Consider the following 20,992-nt stretch of genomic DNA (forward strand, 5'->3'; position numbering starts at 1 on the left):
CAATTAAGGTTTTTCAAAAATTATGTATCATTGACTGTTAAACATGGTTTGAACTTATCACATTTTTTTTCAATAGTACTACTGCGATGGTACTATTTCAGATAGTATTACTACATGATATGGGGTCGGTTGAATTGGTGGATGCAGCACAAGGATGTGAAAGAACCTCATACATGGAGTCTGTCAGGGGCAGACTCTAAGTTATATGTAGGTTTTCAGCTGCATGGAGGGTCAGCGTGCTTAATGCCCATATTATTCAAGGGTCAACTGTTTTTGTGCTAATTCATCACCCAGTATTCTTCTCCCATGTTTATTAGGTGCATATTTTGTGGCAGGCATTGTGAATACAGATATAAAGCACCTATAGTCTCTGATTTTAGAAACTAATGTCCTTTTCCTATTCAGTGAAGACGAAGTTTTAGAGGGTTATTTGGTAGATTAATTCATTATTTCTCAAAGTAACTTCTGCTGAACTTAATACTTGTAAAATGCTCTAAGGAAAAAGAAATGATCCTGCTATCAAACCAGGTTTAAAGAATTTGCATATGTGTTTCTTCTTGCAAATTTTAGCCTCTAATAAATCCTGTAGTTAAAAAAATTAGATATTTAATATTGTTTTACCAAAATTACCCACTTTTGATTCTTAATATCTATCAGCAGTTGAGTTCTTCAGGGCAGAGTTGGGGAATGACTGACTGCTTATATAAAAGAGCCAATCAAACTGAATGCTGCTGCTGCTGTTGCTAAGTCACTTCAGTCGTGTCCGACTCTGTGCGACCCCATAGACGGCAGCCCACCAGGCTCTGCCGTCCCTAGGATTCTCCAGGCAAGAATATTGGAGTGGGTTGCCATTTCCTTCTCCAGTGCATGAAAGGGAAAAGTGAAAGTGAAGTCTCTCAGTCATGTCCGACTCTTAGCGACCCCATGGACTGTAGCCTACCGGGCTCCTCTGTCCATGGGATTTTCCAGGCAAGAGTACTGGAGTGGGGTGCCATTGCCTTCTCCCAACTGAATGCTACCATTGTGCTATTTACAAAAAAGGATTTACATATGAGAGAATTGAAAGAAAACTATTGTAGCTTCAGGTATGATTTCTTTATTTCAGTATCATTTTCAGGACAGAAAGAACATCAAACTCATCAAACTGATCGTAATACTAAAAAATTAACAGCGATCAAAAATTAATTTCTTAAAGATGAGATATTAAGTTCCCTAACATTCACCTAGGAAAATGCAAATCTTGGACAATGGAAAATTATAACTGTTTTAACAGGATGCTAAATGGTGAGCTTGGCAGCAGCAGCAAGTTATAGTTGCATCTGTAAAACTGATAAAGGAGGTTTTGCAAACCAGTTACACAATATGAGACCTTTTTACCCACAAGATCTTGAAAGAGCCTTGAGAGGGCTGAGTAAGTGGAAATAGAAATGGGTTTTGTGGAGACTTATGCTGTGGCTTCTCACCTCTGCCTCCTGGGAGCCACTAAGTTCAATTCTCACCTGCAGTTGAGATGGGTGCTGGCACATGATTCTGGTCTGGGGGATCTGTGTGGGCTTGAAGCTACAGTGGGGAGGGAGAGGCCACGTGAGTTGGGTTGGGCATTCTCTCCGAGAATCAGGCACTGGATGTGGGCTAGTGGCAGATGGGCAGATAGACTGTTCTAAATCCTGCCCAGTAGGCTATGTGGAGTAGATGTTGGAAAACCAATGACTGAAAGAGAATAGCAGCTGGAGGAAGATAGTTTCTTCCGGAAGTGTTCCCAGGCAGAGGCTTCTGAGCAGTTGTTCACGTGAAACAGCTCCCACACGTACCAGGCCCACCATATGAGAGGCCTGATTACCTCTGCTTAACCGCCACCTTCACCTCTCACACCGCCCCTGCTTTGATCTTCCTGGGCGTAGAAATCTAGGCCAGCTCGCTGGAAAAGGAGAGACACCCAGCAGAGAAGAGACAAAGGATTGTCATTGGTGACCAGGCTAGAGAGCCCAGGCAGCAGAAATTTTAAATGCTCATTCTGCATCATGAACTGAGAATGTCTTAAAATTATAGAGCTTCTACTATTAACAGTAACAGGGAGGCCTCAGCCCCTGACTTTACCTTCATACAAGTGTATGTGTGTTACCCCCATTGACCAGGCTTAAAGGGACACTGGCAGACAAAATCAAGTTGCTTCCACGATTATCCCATGAGTTCTGCTTGTTCAATATACCCTTTACACTGTTAAGACAACAAGGATGGGTACATGCAAAAAGATGTTGGTGGATGCCTGCAATACACTGTTATAATAACATGCCACTAAATAGATGCTAGTAAAATCCCAATGGGCTTCCCAGGTGGCTCAGTGGTAAAGAATCTGCCTGCCAGTCCAGGAGACACAGGCTTGATCCATGGGTTGGGAAGATCCCCTGGAGTAGGAAACGGCAACCCACTGTACTCTTGCCTGAAGAGTTATAAGGACTGAAGAGCCTGGTGGGCTACGGTCCATGGGTTCCCAAAGTTTTGGACATGACTGAAGTGACTGAGCACTCATGCAAAATCCTAATCCTGATTGTGTGTAGAAGCAGATCTGTCCTGGGTTATTTTAGATACCCCTGTAAGATGAGGGCTAAAGACTGGGACAAGTGATTTGCTGGAAGGAAGAGGTCTCAGGCACAAGCTGAATCTACCTGAAGGCTTGGAAGGGACAAGCCCTGTTGTGGCAGGTCCTGTGGTCCCTTTGTTCACTGTTTTAGGGGCTTCTACAGTGCCCCAAGGGCTGGGTTTGAGGTTGGAGTTTCCAAGCTGTTTTCCTCAGCACCTGACAATCTAGCAGAGGAGACTGACAGCAATGGAATCTCCAGTTGGCTCTGGAGATAATATGAGCTAAGGAAGGTCAGAGTAAGTCTCTTGGAGGTTCATTTAAAAGTGAGGGTTAACCATGGAATCTGGCTTTGAACAATGGGTGAGCATTTGCTAGACTAAATACCATTTAACCTAACAGAGATCATGAGAAGCCAGGGAGGTGATCTCACTGGTGATTCTTATATTGGTTAAGCCTCACATCATCTGGAAACTTCAAACCCACAGTGATTCTATCTCTGGTAGAAATGAAAACCTCAACAGCATAGTCTCTCAATCTGCCCAAGCTCCCACATGATTCTGCTACTGTAAGTTTTGGCATTTGGGAACCGCTGGAAGGGCTCAGTAAAAAGATCTGACTGGGGTTTATGAAGGTCTGGTTGGCTACTTTGTAACAGTGAATGGTTTTACCATGAAATCAGTATCTACAGAAAGCTCACCAACAAATACAACCAACACCTCTCGTTAAAATGAATTAATTTTTATTGATATTTTATAAAGCTTAATACTTTGCTAAAAGAAAAAACTAAAAGAAAAAATTATATAGATAATATAGCCATTAGAAGAAAGAGCAGAGCTACATAATACAAAAAAAGCAGTAAGCAGCAATAAAATAGCTACACAAAACTAGCAGTGCAATAAAGCAGAAAGCAGCTTTACACTGGGAAAAAAACTTATTTAAATACAGAAATAGCACCTTACAAAAAGGAATTGAGAAATGTAAACTTGGTAGGTAGATTCAAGTATAAAAGTTATACCCCCAACTCTTGTACCAGAATGAAAGGGTTTCACAAACCCTGGACAGTGTAGGGCACACACACACCCCTCCGTCAGTGCTGACTCAAAGCTGCATTTCCTTAGCAGGATTGCGGACAATCATTTTTTTTTTTTCCTTTTACGAAATTATACAATGATAGGCTCAAGATTGCCACTGTGGCTTCTTCATAACCCCTAATATCCAAGTCTAGCTCAGCTGCTCCACTACCATCAGCTGCTCTATAACAAACAGATTCATATTCCGAGAGAAATGATCACTGCATTATTATTTCTACACATCACGAAGCTGCATGAAGAAGTGGGTACTGAATTCAAAAGGAACCTGCTCTTGGTTTTTCTATTGCTAAGTATGGTCACAGAATCATCATCTCATTTATGGGTTTGTCTGTTAACACTCCTCAAGAACCGTAAATCTTCTGAGGTTTATATGGTCATATCACGGACAGAATTAAAAAAGGATTGAGAAGTTAAAGTGGCAGGCATCCAAGAACAGTGAGGGGAAAATCAGTCTGTATTTTCATCTAAATGTAGCCCTCTCCAGTGAAAATATTTTGCGGACGGTCTGAAGCAAGATCTATTTAAAATGTATGTATCCTGTGTGGATTTATATGCCGTGTGTCTTATAACCCACTTGAACAAGGCATATTTTTGTTTCGATAGGAAATCCATCCTATTACTTCAGGGTAATCATTACCATACAATGAGACTAGCAGAAGATGAGAACTGGACTTTTTATCTGTTTCACTCTAGAGAAGACTGTGAAAAGGGGGGAAAAAACCCATCTTGTAAACTTTAAAAGTTTAGTGTTGATAAAAATTTTATATAGCAAATTTATTTAATCTGGCTACCTACCTCAAGTTTTCAACAATCTCATGGGGGCGATAAGGCTAATACCATCCTGTAGTTAATATAAAGCTACTTTATCAGACTCCCAGAGTCTCTTAAATTAATATTTTTATTCTTTCATATAACATTTTGGGTCCAAAAATAAAAACAAAATCCTGCACCAAGATTCCAAATTTTAAAAGTTTAAAGAAGGACAAAGGAATAAAGAAAGGAAGGAAGGAAAGAAAGGAGGGAAAAATGAAGGGGGAGAGGGAGGGGGGTTGTGGGGGGAGGAGGAAGCCACCTATTCTGAAGAGACCATGAGGTAAGTATCAGTACATCTAGGCACGCAAAGATCTATCTGGCTACTTAATGAAACTCTCAAGTAACACAGTTTGCAAAGGGATGCTGTGAGTCTCTAGAATTGCATGTATGCTGAAACAACGATCCCCTGCACTCTCTGCTCTGATTTTGCAAACTTCTATGAAAAAATCACTCTGGTTTGAATACTTTGCGATTCTAAACATAATGTGTCTGTTTTCCCTCTTACTCTTCCTAACATGAAGAAAAAAAACGTAAAAAAAAAAAGCATCACTTATTGTCCTATATCAATCTTCAAATTGTCATTCTTCAGAATTCTACTAAAATATCCCAATTAGGTCTCAATTTTCTGTAGAATTTCTTTCTACCATCCTGATTTATTCAATAAACAGCAATCGCTAGACGACATCCCATACCTGATACTCTACAGTTAACATTTAAATAAAAAACCACAAGGGCATGTAGTGAAGGAAACTGAACATGGTAGGGTTTTTTTTTTTTTTAAACAAATGATCAGTAAAACCTCACTGTTCACACAGTTATTGAGCAGCAGCCATCATCTGGCTGCTAGAGTTCATCTTAATTCTCACGCCCAGGTTGGGTTAGCACAGTTCATTATAGCAAGGTGTGTCATTCACAGTTATTTTGGTCTTGACATTCCGTCGTGTATATATATTTATCCACATTATTACTAGGTTGTAAAGTAAGTGCAGGGCAAATTATAGGAAAAAAGTACAAACATTCAAGTCGTCATACCCTGAAAAATATGTGTTTTGCTGTCGTTGTAAACTTTTTTGCACTAAATCCCACTTCACGGACAAAATAAATAATACCATAGGATTCACAACTGAAGCTGGCTTCCCGATGAAGCCGAAGGAAGCAGTAGCTTTTTTTAAACTGCAGAAAGGAAGTTTTTCTCACCACAGATCTACTCGGGGTGAATGGTAATACACGTCAAGAACATTCACCCCAGTTAAGTGCTAGACACGCCCCTCCCCTTTAGAAAAACCACAAGATTCCAGGAGGCTATTCGATTTCCTTCCAGCAATAAGATGATTCCTGAATGAAAATGACAGAAGTCAGCTGATGCTTCCACTGTGATACCACGTACAGAGTCGGACACTAACTGGTATGAAATGCACAGTTAGGAACAATTACTTGCAGGAATATAGATGCTTCATGATGATGGATAGTTAACATTACAACTAGGGGATGCAGGAGAGAGGAAGGATGCATGCTGAAGACCAGACGGTTTGCATGCTGGTTTCGGTTCAGCATTAGGACATGACCTGTGACAAAGGGAAATTCGGGCGCCTGGATCCTCACCTCTGCTGGGCAAAGCATCAGGTTAGTCAGCCCCTCCGCTGGGGATTTCAAGTCTCCTCTGTGCTGAGCTGGAGCTTCGTGACTGATTCCTTTCTTTTCTCCTGAGGACAGGGTCCCCGAGGCTACCAGGCGTCTTGAAAAATGTTTCTTGGTGTGTGCACCGGATGCTCTTGGGGGTCACTGGAACTGGAGACTGAAATAGGAAAAAGAAAAGTACATAAAAACAGAAGTGACCTCACGTTGTCACAAGTCTCTGAACTGGAGGCCCCCTCCTGACCTGTGGGGCTGTGATCCCCATGCAGGCGTTCCATCCTCTTTGCTTTTCTGTCACATTCATCCAATGTGTCTCCTTTACAACACTCATCCCAGTTAGAAATTAGCTGATTTATTTTGTGTGCAGAAAGGTGGCCTAGCGAAGTGGTCACAAGCAGCTGGAGCCAGGGTCAGGGCTCTGCCATAACCAGCTGTGTGACTTTGGGCAAATAACTTAACCAGTCTGTCCCTCAGTGTCCTCACCCAAAGACGCGGGGGAGGACCAAAGTACGGAGTTAACAGGACTGTGAGACTGCAATGAGAGAATATCTTTAAAGCGCTTTAGAGCATCCCTAGCGAGTAGTACGTGTATGTGTCTTTGCTTTTTGTTTACTTGTTAATAATTATCTTCTCGTGTTAAACATTTACCCCTTTAACAAGCCCGAAAAGGGCAGGAAACACTATCCTGTTTACCAGTATCTTTACTGCCTAGGTCAGTGCCTAACACATAACCGATCATCAAAATGCATATGGTATGTTATAATCACCTTGTTTAAAAACATGTTGACTTCAACGTCTAGCAAACTTTTGAGCTTCGGGTTACTTGTCTAAAAATAGTTGTGGCCATAGCATAACCCTTTCTCTGGGAGAGAAAGTAATTATTCTTAACAATGCCTAATGCATAACAGGAGTTCAACAAATGCTTATTGACTGAACTATGGATAAAGCTGGGGGGAGTGAATAAAGTACTGATTAATTTATACTGATTATAGACATTTACATATGTACAGCTATGTATATTTTGTGAGTATGTGTGTATATATACACACACACACACATATCATGGAAACAATGGATATGTATTAATATATCCATTGCCTCCGAAACAATGCAATTAAGAAATGACAGATGCTAACAATCTTTGAGCTAGTATTAAGACTTTCATTTCCCTTGACTATTTCTATAGCTGCACAACTAAAATTCAGGATGGTTTCCTTTACTGACCTAATGAAATGAGAGCTTGGAGAAATCACCTGAATAGTCAGCATGCATCAAAAATTCCCCTGAACTATGAAGTCCCTTCTGATTCTAAGAAACAGATTGACACCTAAAACTATTTTTGCCTTCAAAGCACAGGATCTCTCCCTTCAGTCTCAATATTTAATGAAACGAGCAGATGCCTCTGGGTCTACAGTGGAAGCTAGCTAGAATCTGATGTTGGATCCCTATCCTAAAGTTGTTTGACTACAGTCTGATTGTTTTTGTGCTAAATGGCTTCAGTCTTGTCTGCCTCTTTGCGACTACATGAACTGTAGCCTGGCAGGCTCCTCCGTCCATGGAATTTCCCAGGCAAGAATACGGGAGTAGGTTGCCATTCCCACCCAGGGATTGAACCCGTGTCTCTTACATCTCCTGCATTGGCAGGTGGGTTCTTAACCACTAGTGCCACCTGGGAAGCCTGATGCAATGCAGGCAAACCCCATCACGGGTTGATGTGCTGTCATGTGCCAGGCTGACATGGACCCTTAGGACTCACCTGTTGTAATTTTACCACGGAGGCTGGGTGACCTCCATAAGCGGGGGATCCAGGCTGGATGCTGCCATGTGACCTTGACATCACTGGACTCAGGTTAAGTGAGCACGGACCCTGAAGCTGAGGGTCTGTGGAGGGGAGTGTGGACGACTTTGGATTAACCAGGGCGGCAGGGCCGATGAGAAGATGAGCTGTTGATCCGAGGCCAGGCAAGCCAAAATTCACAGGTCCCGCATTCGGGAGAGGGCTAGGAGCAGAGGACACTGGCCCGGGCATCGTGGGAGAGTACAGAACAGGTAAAGCACCTAGAGTCGGCGAGGACAAGACCACGCACGGAACGCTGAGTGGGGGCAGCGGACCCACAGGCAGTCCCACAGCATGGGGGTTCTGACTGCCGGATAAGAGCACATTGAAACCATTTAATCCTGCAACAGAAGCAGAACAAGGTGGAAGTCAGTGCAAAGTGAAGATACCATCCAAGTGCCCACGTTCAGGGCCTTTTAAAATGGAAGCCCACAGTAAATTATCCACCTCCAGACCAAGCCACCCCCTTGTGCTCTTCCAGCACCCCCTCACTTCCTTGCAGCAATGGCCGCCTCCCCGTTTCCACATTTACTCGTGTGAACTCTCTCCCAAGAGAGTTTATTAACATGAACTCCACTGAACCCTGGAGAAGGCACTGGCACCCCACTCCAGTACTCTTGCCTAGAAAATCCCATGACCGGAGGAGCCTGGTAGGCTGCAGTCCATGGGGTCGCTAAGAGTTGGACACGACTGAGCGACTTCACTTTCATGCACTGGAGAAGGAAACGGCAACCCACTCCAGTGTTCTTGCCTGGAGAATCCCAGGGACGGCGGAGCCTGGTGGGCTGCCGTCTATGGGGTCGCACAGAGTCGGACACGACTGATGTAACTTAGCAGCAGCAGCAGCAGCCACTGAACTCAAATTTGGATGGGAAAAATAATATCTTTCTTTTGATCAACTTCTAACTGAAATTTATATTTCCCTCAATTAAGATCATAGGCAACAAATCACAACTGAATGAACAGTACTTTGACACTGTCACTAGTAAAAGCACAGGTGTATTCATATAATCTTACCTTGATGGTAGATTTCTTAAGAGTCTAAAGCTCCCCACAAGTTATGAGAGGCTTGGCAGATCTTCTTATTACTATAATTTAAAATAATTCTCCTAGCTGGATTTCAGTGTAATTTGCCTCCTTTGTAATCCTATGTATTTAACTTTCTGCATTTGTAAACAACCTAAGGAGGAGTCCACAGGCTTCACCATAGTGTCCAAGGACCCATGGCCCAGAAAAAGCTACTGATCCCTTTGCTGGACTGACATTTCATTCTGAAGAAGCTGGGTCTGTTTTTTGTTAAGACATCAGTAACACTATCATGCTTAGGTGAAGCTCTCACAAAATATTGGCTAAAGGAATAATGAATGTGTTCTAGATAAATGAACAGTAACAGATACCCACCTAACCTGTGACAGGAACAAGAAACTGAAGAAATTAACTTTAAGTCTTTTTGTATCAAGAGCAGCTTCATGTACACAGTGCATATTTTAAAAAATTAGGTAACTGTTATATTTCAGCTTTATTTCAAAAGAGAGCATTTACTGAGTCTTTTAAGTGTCAGGCACTATTATTCTAAGTGCTCCAGATGTATTAGCTTATTAAATTTAATCTTGTTTTCATAGCAACCCCAAGAAGCAGGTGTTCTTATTATTGCTGTTTTACCAATTCGGGAGGGCTAGATACTTAAGTTCACGCAGATCAGAAGTGGTTTTAATGTCCAGCCCCCTCACTCCAGTCCTGGCACTCAACCACAAGGACATGTCAGCACTTCAGGATATTTAAGTGATCAGCATGTGAGCTGCACATGGTGGCCAAGAGGTTCATATTGTGAAACTGAACCAATGCCAGACTCAGATGAATTATTAAAACAGAAATGTCATTTGAATATTTGTGCTTTTTTTTAGCAAGGAAAGTTGAATGCATTAAAAATAAATTACCTGCCCTAATTATTTTCTCATTATCTGTGAGGTTAGTGAAAGTGAAAGCAGGCTCCATCTTCATTTTGTTGATGGAGTAAGCCAGGGGCTGGAATGAAATGATGCAGGGACAGCTCCTCAAGACATCAGTGTGGTCACATGATGTAAAGAAAAATGCAAACATGCAATGTATAATCTGACTACCCCAAAGGACTCGAAGACATGACACCTCTTACCTGCTGGTGACTGCACATAAAGATACTGCAGCAGAGAGGGCTCTTTGGTGCTTTCATTTTCCTTTGAAGGCTTTTCTATCTCTGTATTTCTAGAAGCATTTCCCCACTCAGAAGAGACGAAGCCGTTTGTGGTAGCCTTTCCCGAAACTGCTTTTGCAGCAGAAAGTTGCCCATTCATGTGAGTGTCTTCATGGGGTGCAGATCCCCTGTTTTCTGAGGTCTTGGGAGAGGCGATGTCTGTGGAATCTGAAGGTTTCTAAGCACAACCCAACCAGGAACAGAAAAGCAAATCAAATTCCCAGCAGTGAATTATCCTAACCGTTTTCTTCAAATAGCTAACCCGTAAAATGAAAAGGTCAGACGCCTGTGTGCCACCCTGATTTGTGTGTCTGTCATTTCTGTCATATATAGAGGAATGGTCTGAAGATCAATGTCATGACAGGGGCTTCTGTAGGCTTAAGATTTCTTTAGCATAGAAATGATGGAGATTTTAATAATGGGTAAGTGAGCATGTTGTTTAAAAGGTGAAATAAATTACTGAGTTGGAATACACAAAGGGTGTTGACGCTGCAGGCTTTTAGGGGCTGGATAAGAATCGCAGGGTTGACCCAAAGCCGTCCTGTTTATTTGAGACACACAGGTATAGGCATACCAGTCAGTCTTTTCCTTCTGTTCTGCAGCCACAGGCTATATACAAAACTAGAAAAATTCATTCTGGCAAGAGGAACGCATAGAGGAGGAAGGGTCTTAATTAATGGACTGATGTCCATGAAGTGTGCTTCGCTGACCCTCTACAAATGGCTGCGACGACAGTGTTTCTGCTCTCTGAAAGTTTTACTGGTCATATCGTGTTAGCCTCCAAAAGGCTACTAAGCAGGGGATGCAGACAGCTCAGAGTTTTGTTCTCTTATTCTAGAAAAATTGGCTCTATGAGCAGTGACATGTGCGCTGACACAGAGCCAGTGGTGCCCCATTCCTGACTCTGGACCTCAGGGGTGCCCTGGAACAGATGGTTATTTCATTGACGTGTTAAAAAACAAGGCAAAACAGACTGGGAAAGGATATACAAAACATGTTAACAGTGAATGCCTCTTTTTTTTTTCTTTATACTTTTTAGCATTTTATGCCAAGTGTGATTTTTCTAAAAATTACTTTTATTACAGGACTACTCTATGGCCAGGGCTTCCCTGATAGCTCAGTTGGTAAAGAATCCACCTGCAATGCAGGAGACCCTGGTTAGATTTCTGGGTTGCGAAGATCCACTGGAGAAGGGATAGGCTACCCACTCCAGTATTCTTGGATTTCCCTTGTGGCTCAGCTGGTAAAGAATCTGCCTGCAATGTGGAAGACTATTTTTTTGGGCTCCAAAATCACTGCAGGTGGTGACTGCAGCCATGAAATTAAAAGATGCTTGCTCTCTGGATGAAAACCTATGACCAACCTAGACAGCATATTAAAAAGCAGAGACATTACTTTGCCGACAAAGGTCCATCCAGTCAAAGCTATGGTTTTTCCAGTAGTCATGTATGGATGTGAGAATTGGACTACAAAGAAAGCTGAGCGCCGAAGAACTGATGCTTTTGAACTGTGGTGTTGGAGAAGACTCTTCAGAGTCCCTTGGTCTGCAAGGAGATCCAACCAGTCCATCCTAAAGGAGATCAGTCCTGAATATTCATTGGAGGGACTGACGCTGAAGCTGAAACTCCAATACTTTGGCCACCTGATGCGAAGAACTGATTCATTTGAAAAGACCCTGATGCTGGGAAAGATTGAAGGTGGGAGGAGAAGAGGATGACAGAGGATGAGATGGTTGGATGGCATCACCAACCTGATGGACATGAGTTTGAACAAGCTTCGTGAGCCTGTGATGGTCAGGGAAGCCTGGGGTGCTGCAGTCCATGGGGTCACAAAGTCGGACACAACTGAGCAACTGAACTGAACTGAACTTTATGGCCAGGTTACTTGGAAGAGGCAGTCCTGGGCTTAATTATAAAAATGATACAGGCACCACCTGCTATTCCAGACTCAGGAGCTTGTGACTATCTGTGCATCTCAGTTAGGAAGAACCTGGGTCCACGGGCCGCCAGCCGGCACGTCTGCCGACCACTCACCTTGGGCACGACAAGTGAGAGGGGACCGTCCTCGTGGCCCCTGCTCTGCCTCTTGGTGGCTGGCTCCTCTTCCTCCTGGGCCTTCCTCTCCTTGCTCAGGCGCTTCTGACCTGAGGGCATGGGTGGCTGCTCCGCTGCTGTGACCTCGGAGCCTCCACTGCTGCTCTCTGGTCCCGAGCCCGAGCCCAGAGACGGGCCCTCCTGCAGGCCCCCGCACAGCATGAACACAGAGGCGGGAGGCACGAACAGCAGGGGCTGGGCAGCCGGCAGGGCTGGTGGCAGGTGCTCCATGTCCGTGGCCACAGAGGCCAGGGAGACGCCTCCTTGGCTGTTCATACCGTTCTGGGCGGACAAGGCCTCCAAGTCTGTTTGGGCCACAGAGAGGACTTGCCGGGACAAGGGGTTAACACCGTATTCTGAGTCAACAGACAGGCTGGGGAGAGGGGCTGCGGGATCCAGGCTGCTCGATGGAGGCATCGCGCTCTGACTGGCAAAAGCTTCTGCCCTGTAATAAAAGGAACAGAGTGGGGCCATGCGGTTATCACATTCTACCGACCTCCAACTCTGCTTTCCTAAAGAGAGATGAGCCAAAGCAGGACTGAGGGAACACTGCTCGCTCCTTCTACTTTAAAAATTTTTTTTATTAATGTGGCTGCATTGGATGTTAGTTGCAGGCTCTCCAGGCTGTGCTTTGCAGGTTTAGCTGCTCCCTGGCATGTAAGATCTTAGTGGGATCTTACTTCCCTGACAAGGGATTGAACCTTCGTCCTCTGCAATGCCAGGCAGACTCTCAACCACTAGACCACCAGGGAAGACCCCCACTCCTGCTGTTAAAGTGGGCTCCCTGAGATCATGAGCCAACCCCAGAAGCAGATGACCACATATTAAAACCTGGATGGATGCTTTGCAATGGGATAGGGCTCTCAGTTTGAGGCTATCAGAGGCTCCTCTCCGCCTCTCCCACATCCAGCAGTCATCAGCTACCCAGCAAGTACCTCTTCCCAGGCACACAGATGCTATAATGACCAGCAGAGTATGGTAGTAACTTTACATCATTCTCTAACACGAGCTACTCTCAGCCCCCTCCCCCACCACGAGGGAGGAACACTGAAGCCCAGAGGCTCATCCAACTGCGGAAGTTCACCCAGTGGGAGCCACACATGGAATCCCTGAGAGATGTTGGGCAGATGACAGAGATGAGGCCAGACGCTGATTTAAAGGACATATCTTGTTTATCTCACGTTCACTGTGAGATGTACGCAGTAAGCAGCAAGCGAAGAAGTAAATGTATTTACAAAATTATTCTCTGAGTTCTCGTCCGATTCCACTCTGTATTACTACAGGATTCCCAAGCAGCACACATTCAAACTGAGCTTCCTGGTGAGCTCAGCTGCTAAAGAATCTGCCTGCAATGCAGAAGACCCCATTCGATTCCTGGGTCGGCAAGCTCCCCTGGAGAAGGGATAGCCTACCCACTCAAGTATTCTTGGGCTTCCCTGGTGGCTCAGACGGTAAAGAATCTGCAATTCAGGAGACACGGGTTCGATCCCGGGGTTGGGAAGATCCCCTGGAGGAGGGCAGGGCAACCCACTCCAGTATTCTTGCCTGGAGAATCCCCATGGACAGAGGAGTCTGGCGGGCTAGTCCATGGGGTCGCAAAGAGTCAGATATGACTGAGTGACTAAGCACAGCACAGCACACATTCAAATTAAGCCTTGCTGACTCACTGACTTATACTGATTTCCATTTCTTTCCATCGCCAGCTGACACGGCTTGGACCAGCACCACAGCAGAGCAGAAAGGTGGGAATGCTCTCTTCTGTGATCTCCTAATCTGAAGCCCTTCTCTAATTCCAACCCTACCTGCTCAAAGCAGCCTGAATGGTCTCTAGTGAATCTACAATAACCCTTTACTGTCCATCTGGTAAGTCTAAACTCTACGACTTGGCTTTCAAAGCATTCTGCCAACTTGACCTATTCACCTCCAATACCCCAAGCTCTTCCTCTATCTTATTTGGACAAATCACCACGGCTTACTTCCCATCCACTCCCTGACTCGGGCTCAACAGTCTTTTTCTTCCCTTGTCTGTCATTATAAACCTCTTCTGTTCTCTCTTCAGCATTTTCTCTGTTTCCTCTGATAATACGTGATTTCCTTCAAAATCAAACCCCAAATCTGATTCAGATAGTGTAGGTTTAAATCTCAGTTCTTTCACTTATTAACTTTGGGCGAGTTACTTAACCTCTCAGGATTTCAGTTGCCTCCCTGTAAAATTAGGATAATAGCACCAACCTCAAAAGGTTGTTGTTATAATCAGATGAGATAATACACATAAAGCTTTAAGAATAGTATCCGGTAGTTCATAAATGACATCAGTTAGGATAATGACAAAGTGATTTATGGCACTATGATATGTCATTTCTCTGTCACATTAGTAGTGACTTGTCTTTTCTCAGTGTATTTGTCTTTTTATTTATTTTTCCTTGTAAGCTTTCATAGCCTAGGGGATAAATTTTTTTTTCCCACTGATTTATTTATTTATTTCAAGAAAAATGCAAAAAGGCAAAATGGTTGTCTAAGGAGGCCTTACAAAGAGCTGAGAAAAGAAGAGAAGTGGGAAGGGCTAAGATGGCAGAGGAATAGGACGGGGAGACCACTCTCTCCTCCACAAATTTATCGAAAGAACATCTGAACGCTGACCAAACTTCACAAAACTACTTCTGAAGGCTGGCTGAGGACGTCAGGCTTCCACAAAAACAGCGCGTTATCTTCAAAAGAGGTAGGAGAAATTATAAAAGATAAAAAGAGAGACAAAAGAGTTAGGGACGGAGACCCGTCCCGGGGAGGGAGTCGTAAAAGAGGAGGAATTTCCAAGCACCAGGAAACCCTCTCACCGGCGGGTGTGGGGGAGGATTTCTTATCTGGGAGGGCAACGTAACTGGGAGGAAAAAATAAATAAAATCCACAGATTACGTGCCTAAAGCAACTCCCAGCAAAGAACCCCAGACGCTCGCATCATCCGCCACCAGCAAGTGGGGGCTGAACGGAGAGGAGCGGGCGGCACTGCCTAGGGTAAGGACCGGGCCCGAGTGCCCCGAGGGCAATCTGAGGGAGCTAACGTGAGATAGTAACCTAAACTGTGGGACAGCCAGAGAGAACTATCCCGCGAAAAGCCCAACTCTAAGGCACTGCCGGCCCGCTCACAGAACAAAGGACTGAGCGATACCAGAGGAGAGCTAGCCGGCTGCGGACCGCCCCATCCCCCGCCGGACACAGCGGGCAGGCGGGGCCCGCCAGAGCCGGAAAGGGGCAAACTCGGCTCCAGAGAGGGCACCCCCTACCAAACTGCAAACAGGCTCCCAGTTTCTAAGCAAAGACTGCCTGAGATCCCGGAGGGTCTACAGCCGCCGGGAGGGTCGCAGCCAGAGACCAGCTCCCCAGAACCGACACAAAGCACACCGGAGCCGGGCGCGCCCGTAAACCGAGGCGGGGACCAGGCAGGTGATAAGCCGCACCGCCCCAACAGGGGAGAGCGCGCTCGCCAAACTCCTGGCCGCCTGGGCAGCTCCGACCGGGAACGGCACAAGCCTCGGGCGAAACCGAGTCTGCGCCTTTGTGGAGTAACCGGGAGCCTGAACCTGAGCGGCTTAGACCTGGGAAGTGCACGCAGCTCAGGGCCCGCTCCCCGGCCGAGTAACCTGAAGCCTGAGCAGGGTAGACGGGGAAAGCACACACGCCGTGAGCGGAGGCGAACCCAGTGTGGCCGAGACACTGCGAGCTTACCACACACACGCCAGATTCGCAGTGTTCCTTCCTCCCCACAGCACGATTGAACAAGGGAACCTAAAGAGATCACCTCCACCGCTTTGTTGCAGGGCGGAAATTAGATACTGAAGAGATCTCCAAACAGAAGCCAAATAAACAGAGGGAAGCGCTTTGGAAGGGACAGGCCAACAGATTAAAATCCCTGTAGTTAATACCGACTGCACTGAAAAGGACCTATAGATCTTGAAAAGTATAAGCAGGAATAAGGATCTATCTGAAACTGAGCAGATCCCACACTGCTCACAACAGCTCCAGAGAAAGTCCGAGATATATTATTTTTTACTATTATTTATTTATTTTTTTTAATTAAAAAAAATTTTTTTCTCTTCTTTCCTTTTTCTTCAAGTCCTCTATTACACCTTTAACTTTCATTTTCATAGCCCACTATTAACTTGCAAAAAAAAAAACCCTATTTTTGAAGCAAACTACATACATATATCTTATACCTTTTGTGTTTTCTTTTTTTAATGTTTTTTTTTCCTGTTTTACTTTTTTTTACTGTTTCTTTTTTTACTGTTTTACTGTTTTTTTTTCTTTTTACACTGTTTCCTTTTTTCTTTTTTTTTTTTTTAGATTGTAAGTTTTATAAGAGTCTAACCTCTACTCTAGATTTTTAATCTTTGTTTTACATATTTGATATCAATTTTGTACATTTAAGAACCCAATCTTTAGGACCCATTTTTACTCAGGAGTGTGATCACTGCCCTGATCACTCTCTCCCCCTATTGATGCTCTTTCTTCTCCCCCAGGGAACCTCTATCTCCCACCCTCCTCCTTCTCTTCTCAACCCAATTCTGGGAATCTCTGAGGGTGTTCTGGGTACCGGAGAACACTTCAGGAACAGGATACTGCCCAGATCTCTCTCTCCCCTCTTGATTCCTCCCTTTCTACTCATGCTCACCTCTGTTACCTTCCTCCCCCCTCTCTATGTATCTCTGTGAATCACTCTGAGGGTTCCAAACTGTGGAAAGCACAGAGGGAAGTGCTTACTGGCTAGATTGCTCTCTCCACATTTGAATTCCCCTCTTCCCCTCCTGGTCACCTCAACCCCCCCCCCCCACCTCATCTCTCCATGTAACTCAGTGAACCTTTCTGGGTATCCCTCACTGTGGAGAATCTTTTCACCATTAACCTAAAAGTTTTATTATTGAGGCTGTATGGAAGGAGAAGTCTTGAGGCTACTGCAAGAATAAGACTGAAAGCCAGGGGAAACATTAATTAATAAGAGACCATCCAATAGCCTCCATAAATACACTGAAACCAAGCTCCACCCAAGAGCCCATAAGTTCCAGAGCAAGACATACCACGGAAATTCTCCAGCAACGCAGGAACTTAGACCTGAGCATCAATATACAGGCTGCCCAGAGGCACACCAAATCCATAGACATCTCAAAAATTAATACTGGTCACCCCATTGCACTCTAGAGAGCAGAAATCCAGCTCCACCCATCAGAACACCGACACAAGCTCCCCCAACCAGGAAGCCTTGACAAGCCACCTGTCCAACCCTAACCGCAGTGAGGAACCTCCACAATAAAGAGGAACTTCATACTACCAGAATACAGAAGGGCCACGCCTAACACAGCAATCTAAACAAGATGAAAAGGCAGAGAAATACTCAGCAAGTAAAGGAAAATGAGAAATGCCCACAAAGCCAAACAAAAGAGGAGGAGATAGGGAATCTATCTGAAAAAGAATTTAGAATAATGATAATAAAAATGATCCAAAATCTTGAAAGCAAAATGGAGTTACAGATAAATAGCCTGGAGACAAAGATTGAGAAGATGCAAGAAATGTTTATCAAGGACTTAGAAGAAATAAAAAGGAGTCAATATAGAATGAATAATGAAATAAAGGAGATAAAAGACACTCTGGAGGGAACCAACAGTAGAATAACGGAGGCAGAAGATAGGATAAGTGAGGTAGAAGATAGAATGATGGAAATAAACGAAGCAGAGAGGAAAAAAGAAAAAAGAATCAAAAGAAATGAGGAAAACCTCCGGGACCTCTGGGACAATATGAAACGCCCCAACATTCGAATCATAGGAGTCCCAGAAGAAGAAGATAAAAGGAAAGGCCATGAAAAAATACTCGAGGAGATAATAGTTGAAAATTTCCCTAAAATGAGGAAAGAAATAGTCACAGAAGTCCAAGAAACCCAGAGAGTTCCAAACAGGATAAACCCAAGGCGAAACACCCCAAGACACATATTAATCAAATTAACAAAGATCAAACACAAAGAACAAATATTAAAAGCAGCAAGGGAAAAACAACAAATAACACACAAGGGGATCCCCATAAGGATAACAGCTGATCTTTCAATAGAAACCCTTCAGGCTTGAAGGGAATGGAGGACATACTTAAAGTAATGAAAGAGAATAATCTACAACCCAGATTACTGTACCCAGCAAGGATCTCATTCAGATATGAAGGAGAATTCAAAAGCTTTACAGACAAGCAAGAGCTGAGGGAATTCAGCACCACCAAACCAGCTCTCCAGCAAATGCTAAAGGATCTTCTCTAAACAGGAAACACAGAAAGGATGTTTCAACACGAACTCAAAACAACAAAGTAAATGGCAACGGGATCATACTTATCAATAATTACCTTAAATGTAAATGGGTTGAATGCCCCAACCAAAAGACAAAGGCTTGCTGAATGGATACAAAAACAAGACCCCTATATATGCTGTCTACAAGAGACCCACCTCAAAACTAGGGACACACACAGGCTGACAGTGAAGGGATGGAAAAACATATTTCATGCAAACGGAGACCAAAAGAAAGCAGGAGTCGCAATACTCATTTCAGATAAAATAGACTTTAAAATAAAGGATGTGAAAAGGGACAAAGAAGGACACTACATAAAGATCAAAGGATCAATCCAAGAAGAAGACGTAACAATCATAAATATATATGCACCCAACATAGGAGCACCACAATATATAAGGCAAATACTAACAAGTATGAAAGGGGAAATTAACAATAACACAATAATAGTGGGAGACTTTAATACTCCACTCATGCATATGGATAGATCAACTAAACAGAAAATTAACAAGGAAACACAAACTTTAAATGATACAATAGACAAATTAGATTTAATTGATATTTACAGGACTTTCCACCCCCAAACAATCAATTTTACCTTTTTCTCAAGTGCACATGGAACTTTCTCCAGGATAGATCACATCCTGGGCCATAAATCTAGCCTTGGTAAATTCAAAACAATTGAAATCATCCCAGCCATCTTCTCTGATCACAATGCAGTAAGATTAGACCTCAATTACAGGAAAAAAACTATTAAAAATTCCAACATATGGAGGCTAAACAACACGCTTCTGAATAACCAACAAATCACAGAAGAAATCAAAAAAGAAATCAAATTATGCATAGAAACGAATGAAAATGAAAACACAACAACCCAAAACCTATGGGACACTGTAAAAGCAATACTAAGGGGAAGGTTCATAGCAATACAGGCGTACCTCAAGAAACAAGAAAAAAATCAAATAAATCAACTAACTCTACACCTAAAGCAACTAGAGAAGGAAGAAATGAAAAACCCCAGGGTCAGTAGAAGGAAAGAAATCTTAAAAATTAGGGCAGAAATAAATGCAAAAGAAACAAAAGAGACCATAGCAAAAATCAACAAAACTAAAAGCTGGTTTTTCGAGAAGATTAACAAAATTGACAAGCCATTAGCCAGACTCGTCAAGAAACAAAGGGAGAAGAATGAGATCAACAAAATTAGAAATGAAAATGGAGAGATCACAACAGACTCCATAGAAATACAAAGGATCATAAGAGACTACTACCAACAGCTATATGCCAATAAAATGGACAACTTGGAAGAAATGGACAAATTCTTAGAAAAGTATAACTTTCCAAAAGAAGATCTTAACAGACCCATCACAAGCACGGAAATCGAAACTGTAATCAGAAATCTTCCAGCAAACAAAAGCCCAGGACCAGACGGCTTCACAGCGGAATTCTACCAAAAATTTAGAGAAGAGCTAACACCTATCCTACTCAAACTCTTCCAGAAAATTGCAGAAGATGGTAAACTTCCAAACTCATTCTATGAGGCCACCATCACCCTAATTCCAAAACCAGACAAAGATGTCACAAAAAAGGAAAACTACAGGCCAATATCACTGATGAACATAGATGCAAAAATCCTTAATAAAATTCTAGCAAACAGAATCCAACATCATATTAAAAAGATCATACATCATGACCAAGTGGGCTTTATCCCAGGAATGCAAGGTTTTTTTAACATCCGCAAATCAATCAATGTACTACACCACATTAACAAATTGAAAGAAAAAAACCATATGGTTATCTCAATAGATGCAGAAAAAGCCTTTGACAAAATTCAGCATCCATTTATGATAAAAACCCTCCAGAAAGCAGGAATAGAAGGAACATATCTCAACATAATAAAAGCTATATATGACAAACCCACAGCAAACATTATCCTCAATGGTGAAAAATTGAAAGCATTTCCCCTGAAGTCAGGAACAAGGCAAGGATGCCCACTTTCACCACTACTATTCAACATAGTTTTGGAAGTTTTGGCCACAGCAATCAGAGCTGAAAAAGAAATAAAAGGAATACAGATAGGAAAAGAAGAAGTAAAACTCTCACTGTTTGCAGATGACATGATCCTCTACATAGAAAACCCTAAAGACTCTACTAGAAAATTACTAGAGTTGATCAATGAATATAGTAAAGTTGCAGGATATAAAATTAACACACAGAAATCCCTTGCATTCCTATACTCCAATAATGAGAAAACAGAAAGAGAAATTAAGCAAACAATACCATTCACCATTGCAACAAAAAGAATAAAATACTTAGGAATATATCTACCTAAAGAAACAAAAGACTTATATATAGAAAACTATAAAACACTGATGAAAGAAATCAAAGAGGACACAAACAG

At 43.1% G+C, this 20,992-nt stretch overlaps 1 protein-coding gene across 13 annotated transcripts in view; it reads right to left on the reverse strand.

Moving 5' to 3' along the window:
* Positions 1 to 1,084: 1,084 nt before the first annotated feature.
* E2F7 (E2F transcription factor 7) overlaps positions 1,085 to 20,992 on the reverse strand; it is a 48,455-nt gene continuing 28,547 nt past the window's right edge. For 8 of the 13 annotated variants that reach the window (XM_081483943.1, XM_081483937.1, XM_081483930.1 and 5 more), the window contains 4 exons: positions 12,221 to 12,725; positions 10,110 to 10,365; positions 7,877 to 8,298; positions 5,791 to 6,280 (listed from right to left, as the gene is read on the reverse strand). In XM_081483943.1, the coding sequence (XP_081340069.1) occupies positions 6,110 to 6,280; positions 7,877 to 8,298; positions 10,110 to 10,365; positions 12,221 to 12,725 (1,354 nt within the window). In that variant the 3' untranslated portion in view covers positions 5,791 to 6,109. Of the gene's footprint in view, positions 1,919 to 5,601; positions 6,281 to 7,876; positions 8,299 to 10,109; positions 10,366 to 12,220; positions 12,726 to 20,992 lie in introns of those variants that run through there. The other 5 variants (XM_081483938.1, XM_081483931.1, XM_081483941.1 and 2 more) reach the window with 2 other exon arrangements.

The sequence above is a fragment of the Giraffa tippelskirchi genome, chromosome 4 (assembly GCF_054371585.1).
Source record: "Giraffa tippelskirchi isolate mGirTip1 chromosome 4, T2T-mGirTip1v1.2.pri, whole genome shotgun sequence".
NCBI lineage: Eukaryota > Metazoa > Chordata > Mammalia > Artiodactyla > Giraffidae > Giraffa > Giraffa tippelskirchi.